General features: G+C 43.5%; 1 protein-coding gene across 1 annotated transcript in view; it reads right to left on the bottom strand.

Annotated features, from left to right (window-relative positions):
- Positions 1 to 777: 777 nt before the first annotated feature.
- Positions 778 to 8,892, bottom strand: part of LOC121838937 (keratin-associated protein 5-11-like) — a gene marked incomplete at its 3' end in the record, with an annotated part of 64,788 nt that continues 56,673 nt past the window's right edge. Inside the window, 1 exon segment of the mRNA XM_042294903.1 lies at positions 778 to 793. Coding sequence (XP_042150837.1) covers positions 778 to 793 — 16 coding nt within the window.

The raw sequence follows: 8,892 nt of genomic DNA, 5'->3' as shown, positions 1-8,892 counted from the left end.
ATCGGTAAGCTGCTCAGATAGCTGATGCTTAAAGTTAGTGAGGGAGATATGAGTCTCTAACTTCAGCGATTTTTGCAATTCGTTCCAGTCATTTGCAACAGAGAACTGGAAGGAGAGGTGGCCAAAGGAGGTGTTGGCTTTGGGGATGACCAGTGAAATATACCTGCTGGAGTGCGTGCTACGGGAGGGCCGTCCAGAATAGTGATGCTAGTTAGACTAGCGGATGGGTGAAGCGATTGGTTGAAGAGCATGCATGCAGTTTTACTAGCATTTAAGAGCAGTTGGAGGCCACGGAAGGAGTGTTGTATGGCATTGAAGCTCATTTGTAGGTTTGTTAACACAGTGTCCAAAGAAGGGCCAGATGTATACAGAATGGTGTCGTCTGCGTAGAGGTGGATCAATTAATCACCCTCAGCAAGAGCGGCATTGTTGATATATACAGAGAAAAGATTCGGCCCAAGAATAGAGACTGCCCCATAGAGACTGCCAGAGGTCTGGACAACAGGCCATCCGATTTTTCACACTGAACTCTTTCAGAGAAGTAGTTGGTGAACCAAGCGAGGCAGTCATTTGAGAAACCAAGTCTGTTGAGTCTGCTGATAAGAATATGGTGATTGACAGAGTCGAAAGCCTTGGCCGGGTCGAAGAAGATGGCTGCACAGTACTGTCTTTTATCGATGGCGGTTATGATATCGTTTAGTACCTTGAGCGTGGCTGAGGTGCACCTGTGACCAGCACAGAAACTGGATTGCACAGCGGAGAAGGTACGGTGGGATTTGAAATGGTCAGTGATCTGTTTCTTAACTTGCCTTTCGAAGACTTTAGCTAGGCAGAGCAGGGCAGGATGAATTTAGGTCTGTAACAGTTTGACCAGGCATCCTCTACTGACTGGATGAGGTCAATGTCCTTCCAGGATACCCGGGCCAGGTCGATTAGAAAGGCCTGTTCGCAAAAGTGTTTTAGGGAGCGTTTGACAGTGATGAGGGGTGGTCGTTTGACCATGGACCCATAGCAGATGCAGGCAATAAGACAGTAATCGCTGAGATCCTGGTTGAAAAAAGCAGAGGTGTATTTGGAGGGCAAGTTGGTCAGGATAATGTCTATGAGGGTGCCCATGTTTACAGATTTAGGGCTGTAGCTGGTGGGTCCTTGATAATTTGTGTGAGATTGAGGGCATCTACCTTAGATTGTAGGATATCTGGGTTATTAAGCATATCCCAGTTTAGGTCACCTAACAGAACAAACTCTGAAGATAGATGGGGGGCAATCAATTCACATATGGTGTCCAGGGCACAGTTGGGAGGTGAGGGTGGTCTATAACAGGCGGCAACAGTGAGAGATTTATTTCTGGAGAGATTCATTTTTAAAATTAGAAGCTCAAACTGTTTGGGCATAGACCTGGAAAGTATGACAGAACTTTGCAGGCCATCTCTGCAGTAGATTACAACTCCTCCCCTTTGTAGGGATGGAAATCTCAGAATTTTTGTTGGCCTTCCTAAGCCATGATTCAGACACGGCAAGGACATCAGGGTTGGCAGAGTGTGCTAAAGCAGTGAGTAAAACAAACTTAGGAAGGAGGCTTCTGATGTTAACATGCATGAAACCAAGGCTTTTACGCTTACAGAAGTAAACAAATGAGAGTGCCTGGGGACACACAGGGCCTAGGTTAACCTCTACATCACCCGACGAACAGAGGAGGAGTAGGATGAGCGTACGGCTAAAGTCTATCAAAACTGGTTGTCTCGTGCGTTGGGGACAGAGAATAAAAGAGCAGTAACCATAAGGTTGCCAGTTTGAATCCCTGAGCCACACAAGGTGAAAACTTGTCAATGTGCCCTTGAGCAATACACTTAACTCAAATTTTTCCAGGGTCACCATTGATAATGGCAGACCCTAGCTGTTACCCAACTCTCCGAGGTGTCTCAGGGAAAGTTGGGTTTCCAATTCACACGTGTAAAATACACACTTGTACATGTGTGATATTGGACAAATATAAGCACCCACCTAATTATTATAAACACTAATGTGTCTTTGGGGTATGGGTAATGTGTGACAGTGCTGTACTATATGATTGGTATGTCAGAGGGATCCAGGCTAGACTGTATGACATGCAGTCTGTACTGTACTGTATGTCAGAGGGATGTAGGCTAGTCTGTATTATAACCAGTATGTACTGTCCATATGTCTAAGGGATCCAGGCTAGACTGAACAATATATCCAGTCTGTACTGTACGTCAAATTGATCCAGGCTAGACTGTATAATATCCAGTCTGTACTGCACTGGATGTCAAAGGGATCCAGGCTAGACGGTATCATATCCAGTCTGTACTGTATGTCAAAGGGATCCAGGCTAGACTGTATAATAACTAGTCTGGACTGTACTGTATGTCTTAGGGATCCTGTGATGTGAATAGGGGTCCAGGCCCACAGGCTAAATGTGAAGTAACAGGAGCTGGACAATGGAAGGATAAATGTTCCTTCATCTGAAGAAGCTCAATCTTGCCCTGTTTAAACCAGGTGCTCACATACGTCCCGTGTTCTGATGTTGTCCACATTCTGATTGTGCCCATGTTTTCAGACTGGTGAAGATGATTAAAAGACACATTGTGAACTGATTGTGATCAGATCTTTCTGACCCCCTCCGGAGGTGGTCTAGCGGCATCTGGACATCTTACGAGTGTAAACGGATCCGTTATTATCCTCATTATCCCGCCCTCTAAAATCATTGATTTGATTTACAGTTGTTTATTTATAACCATGACATAAGCAGCAACCACTGTGTCTACTGCTCTAATATAGTCTCGATAGTCAGATTCCCTGAACTTTTGTGACTGAATCAATATTGATACCTTCTCTAACAAGAACATCTATAAAGCAGACAATATCAAATTATAGGAAGTTTGTTCGTTCACAATAAAACAAGACTGGCAACCAGCAAGCATGTCCTGCAGAGAGTCTGCCATCGATTCATCAGGTGAATAGATACATGTGCAGCATTAAGTTAAAGCTAGTGATCACATACATCATAATACAGAGCACCCTACAAAGACAAATAGATGTTTCTCAGGAGAGTCAGGGCTGTTTACAGGCAGCATTTGTCTTTCTAGCAGCAGCAGCATGGATCCACTGAAGAGGAGGATAGACATATATGCAAACCAATCAATTGAAAACAACATTGAAAGAGCCAAATTCAGTTAGTATTTTCGTAAGATTAATATGAATTCATTGCCACGTCCTCACCAATTACTGCCTTTTTTTGTGGAATGCACATTCTTTTTACTTATGATAAACAGAATATGCTTTCCCACCTCTTTCTAAATGTGAGAGAGTCATTTCATTCTCGAAGCAAAGGTTCTCATGAAATTCCCTTCTCCCTGCTGAAAACTGCTTTGAAATCACCTCTGTCACCATTCCCTCCATAGGAGAATGCAGACTTTTATTGGGAGATTGTTTTGCTCAGTAAATGTGAATGGTGTATTGCTTTCATTATACAAACTCTGCAGTGAAAGTGATACTTTGCCATATGCATATTTTTACGTCACTAAGTGCAACCTGCGAAATTCAATCGGTGGAAGGGAGCTACCTTGAACTGTTTAACATGAACTCATTCTAATTGAACTCTCCTGCTCCTTCCAGCTCGGCTAATCTCTGTCAATAGGATGAGACACAATGAGGTCGCCATGCCAACGACCATGTCACCAGCCAACCAGAGACGTAATCTGAGATCTCTTGCACAGCAGTGACAACATCGACTCCTCCAGCAGTGTTCTTTGGATGTTTTGTTTGTCTTGTACATTTAACATAATAGGATATGCCATTTGTCAGATGCTTTTATTGAAGCAACTTAGCATGGTGCGTGTGTACATGTTGATATGGGTAGTGGAAATTGAAACCACAATCCTGCAGAATGTTGCACGTGCCATGCTCTACCAACTCTGCCACACAGGACCACAGATTTAGACTGTGGAACATTTCTTCAGGTAGTTCTACCTTCCTATGACTCAAAAGTGTGTGTTGATAGCATAGATATCAAACATACAGTATGAGGTATGTATCATATACTGGTTCTATATACAGTGCATTCAGAATGTTTTCAGACCCCTTGACTTTTTCCACATTATGTTACATTACAGCCTTATTGTAAAATGGATCAAATACAACATCATCCTCATCGGTCTGCACACAACACCCCATAATGACAAAACAGGTTTATAGAAATGTTTGCTAATTTATTCAAAATAAAAAACAGAAATATCTTATTTACATAAGCATTCAGACCCTTTGCTATGAGACTCGAAATTGAGCTCAGCTGCATCCTGTTTCCATTGATCATCCTTGAGATGTTTCTACAACTTGATTGGAGTCCACCTGTGGTAAATTCAATTGAATGGACATGATTTGGAAAGGCTCACACCTGTCTATATAAGGTCACACAGTTGACAGTGCATGTCAGAGCAAAAACCAAGCCATGAGGTCGAAGGACTTGTCCATAGAGCTACGAGACAGGATTGTGTTAACCTTCCCCAGGCACAGATCTGGGGAAGGGCACCAAAACATTTCTGCAGCATTGAAGGTCACTAAGAATGCAGTGGCCTCCATCATTATTAAATGGAAGAATTTTGGAACCACAAAGACTCTTCCGAGAGCTGTCCGCCGGGCCAAACTGAACAATCAGGGGGGAAGGGCCTTGGTCAGGAAGGTGAGCAAGAACCCGATGGTCACTCTGACAGAGCTCCAGAGGTCCTCTGTGGTGATGGAAAAACCTTCCAGAAGGACAACCATCTCTGCAGCACTCCACCATTCAGGCCTTTATGGTAGAGTGGCCAGACGGAAGCCACTCTACAGTAAAAGGCACATGACAGCCCTCTTGGAGTTTGCCAAAAGGCACCTAAAGAAACAAGATGCTCTGAAACCAAAATGTAACTCTTTGACCTGAATGCCAAGCGTCACATCTGGAGGAAACCTGGCACCATCTCTATGGTGAAGCATGTTGGTGACAGCATCATGCTGTGTTTTTTTTTCAGCAGCAGGGACTGGGAGAATAGTCTGAGGGAAAGATGAACGGAGCAAAGTACAGAGAGATCCTTGATGAAAACTTGCTCCAGACTGCTCCGGAACTCAGACTGGGGCGAAGGTTGACGTTTCAGCAAAACAACGACCCTAAGCACATAGCCTAGACAGCGCAGAAGTGGCTTCGGGACAAGTCTCTGAATGTCCTTCAAGGACTTGAACCCGATCTAACATCTCTGGAGAGAAGACTCGAGGCTGCAAATGCTGCCAAAGGTGCTTCAACAAAGTACTGAGTAAAGGGTCTGAATCCTTATATAAATATGATATTTCAGTTTTAAACTGTTTTTGCTAAGTTATTTTGTGGTATTGTGTAGAGATTGATGAGGGGAAAAAACAACTGAATCCATTTTAGAATAAGGCTGTAATGTAACAAAATGTGGAAAAAGTCAAGGGGTCTGAATACTTTCCCAATACACTATATGATATAATAGGCTACCAACTTTAGTTGATTATGTCGGTTCAATTGACTATCTGAAAGTTTCTAAATGACAGATGTCTCAATTGGTGTAAATATTTCCATGCCCATAATAATTAAAAGATGTGAATATCCATGCCTAAACAAATATAGCCTCAGACAACCAAGTACTATAATTTACAGATTTTCCTCTTATTTATTTCCTTCTTGACCTATAGGCTAAATGAGGATGTGTTCAGGCTTTAACATCGAGAAAGTCCTGTGCCTTCCTTTAATCTTCGTCATATTTTTTCATCATCATATAAACGCTTGGCCAGAATAATTCAGGGATTAACTAGTCAACAACAAAAATAATTTGGCTCTGGGATGTTTGGATTAGTCTTGTGTCTGTCCGAGCTTCAAACTGTCAGCTGTGAAACAAGATTTGTTTTTCCTATTCTTTGCCAGAGTTGATCTACAACCTACTAATCACAACTGAACTCTAAATCACCTTTTTCAATCACATCACTGGGAAAATAAAATATTAGATCATTTATTGGGGCATATGCATTTTCCATTTAAATTGCTCACTCAAAGAATAACAAACTGCTTCATTTAGGCTGATGCGGATCATCAGTATTAAGATAAGAATCAATGCAGTAATTACAATATTACCTCATGTCCCCAGTGGGAGTGGTGTGTCATTGACTTTCGGTCCTCTTAGGATCGGATGGGTTGATGAGTGCATCCAGACAAATGAATGCTTGGCCTTGCATTTCAAGGGTTAGTTGGTTTAGTAATGACAACACAAAATGACCATATGATGACCTGTAGTCCTCAGAAAGGCCAGAAGTATCCCTACCCTCTAGCTTATGTCCACACTCTCAAGTTCAGCTGCATGTTTCTGTTAAATTAATTTCAAAATGTCAATATTTAAAATCCTGTGAATCCTGTGAAAGTCCTGAATTCGTAGTCCTGATGCAATAGTCCTGCAGTAAATAGTTGACATGCACACAAACCTGTCCTACATTAATGAAGTGTGGCAAATAGCAGTACAGTGCGGAATAATGAACAAAAAACACACGTCACACACGCGAGCAGCACTTATGGCAGAGCAGTAGAGTACATTCGAGTCAGGTTCTGCTCTCAGAGGACAGAGAGGCTGTTATAAACTGATGAGGTGGAGGAGAGCTGTATGGAAATGATTCCTGGGTCTTTTTTAAAGCATTAATTAGTGGCTCTGTCACTGACGACCATTCTGTAGAGATGACTAATACTCCCTCCCTCCCCCTCCCTCCCCCTCCCTCCCTCCCTCCCTCCCTCCCTCCCTCCCTCCCTCCCTCCCTCCCTCCCTCCCTCCCTCCCTCCCTCCCTCCCTCCCTCCCTCCCTCCCTCCCTCCCTCCCTCCCTCCCTTCCACAGGTCCTCATGACCAGTTGGCACAGGGATGTCAAAGTTACATTCACATAGAATGCTCTAAGAGCAAAGGAGTCTCATTGCATCAGAGGAGGCTGGAGGGAGGAGCTATAGGATGATGGGTTCCTTGTAATTGTTGGAATGGAATCAATGGAAAGGAGTCAAACATGTGGTTTCCATGTATTTAATGTGCTTGATCAAATTCCATTGATTCCATTTCAGCCATTACAATGAGTCAATCCTCCTATATCTCCTCCCACCAGCCTCCTCTGCATTGCACATACAGTAGAACATACCCTGGCAGGTATGCAATGTATCAAGTGCTGTTACAGTACCACTATATGCCTTGACACAAAGTCTTCCATTGTTGAAATCAAAGGACTTTTTCTGGTCAGTTTTGGGTTGACTAGATAGGACAAGTCTCATTCAATCTCAAAATAAAATTAAAAAAATTATTGGTTGCATACACATATTTCGGAGATGTTAATGCCTCTGTAGCTAAATGCTTGTGTTCATAGCCCCGACAGTGCAGTAATATCTTGCAATCTGCAGGCAGGAGAGCATCCTACATCCCAATCTAAAATAAGAGGCTTGAACATAGACCCAAAGTGGCACTCTATAGGGACTTAGAAATTACTAACATTCATCTTAACATGTTTCCATCTAACCATGTCTTTCTACAGAGTAAATCTAAAAGAACAGCAGAGCAGCTGGCAGGCTTCGTGAAGGGTCAGAGTTCAGAGAGGACATGCAGATTGTAGGACAGAAGCAGGTCAGCATGGTCAGCCAGGCTGCATCCCATTCCCTATGCCCTACTTTTGAACAGGGCCCATAGTGTGCTGGTAAAAAGTAGTGCACTAAATAGGGAATTAGCCAGTCAGTCCACGCTCGACATCCAGTCCAGGCATGGGCCGTTTCTGCAGGATGCTGAGTACAGACCCACGTCTGCTCAGCCACAATCCACCAGCCCACCTCTAACCCCCAGTCGGTCAGGGGTTTGATCCAGCCGTCACCCTGCAGCTGCCCAGCTGTTGCCAGGAGACCCAGAACCTCCTCCGGACCCAATTATGCCCAGCCGGGTCTCTCTCCTCTGGGTCCTCTCCCCCAGCTGGCCCCCTCCACAGGGTGTATTCCTCCGAGGAGAGGGGAGAGGAGAGAGAGAGGGCGAGGATAAGGAGAAGAGGCAGAGCCAGGCATGACACTGATGTGTGCGTACAAATGCTGAAGGGGAGGGCAACAGGAAGTGCAACCTTTGAGGCGATGCCAATAAAGTGTTTTCAAATGAATGCCACTCTTGTCAAATGCTCGCTTTTTTTGTAGCTACACTGCCATAGCCACAATGTCCAGGGTTAGTGCCCGAGGCTATTACACAATCACAGTCACTTTTGTTTTTGTAGTCTCTCATTGGCTGCGTTTAGACAAGGAGCCCAATTCTGATCTTTTTTCCACTAATTCATGTTTTGACCAATCACAGCAGAACTTTTCACATCAGATCTTTTTCAGAGCTGATCTGATTGGTCAAAAGACCAATTAGTTAAAAAATATTCAGAATTGGGCTCTGTCTAAATGCAGCCATTTTGGCTTTCTTTACCTCTCCATATTACTGTCTGTTTCCCTCGTGCTCTCTTTGTCTGCTCAAAATGTTTTCCTTTTGACATTGTTGGTTTTGTCCATTAAGAATATTTCTCTATTAAGAGTATGAGAATGGTTCCGTATGAAGACTTGGCTGACAGAACACATCTAACTTATGTTAATGAGGTCTCCCAGAGCGACTAGCTGGCCAACTGCCCTACAATGTGAGACAGTGACAATCTATTCTGTCAATTAGCCTGTTCTACAACCAGAGTGTTGGGGACAGCTGGTCACTGTGATCCGACGCCAGCCAATATATCACAGATTTAATATTCAGTCACTGCAGAGACCAGCACCTCCCTCTCTCCAGCTATTATTTTACATTTCTTTCCAGGACTTAAACAGATTACTATTTTCTACATTGTAAAATAATAGTGAAGA

This window comes from Oncorhynchus tshawytscha, linkage group LG13, assembly GCF_018296145.1.
Source record: "Oncorhynchus tshawytscha isolate Ot180627B linkage group LG13, Otsh_v2.0, whole genome shotgun sequence".
NCBI lineage: Eukaryota > Metazoa > Chordata > Actinopteri > Salmoniformes > Salmonidae > Oncorhynchus > Oncorhynchus tshawytscha.
This window is presented reverse-complemented; position numbering and strand designations above follow the sequence as displayed.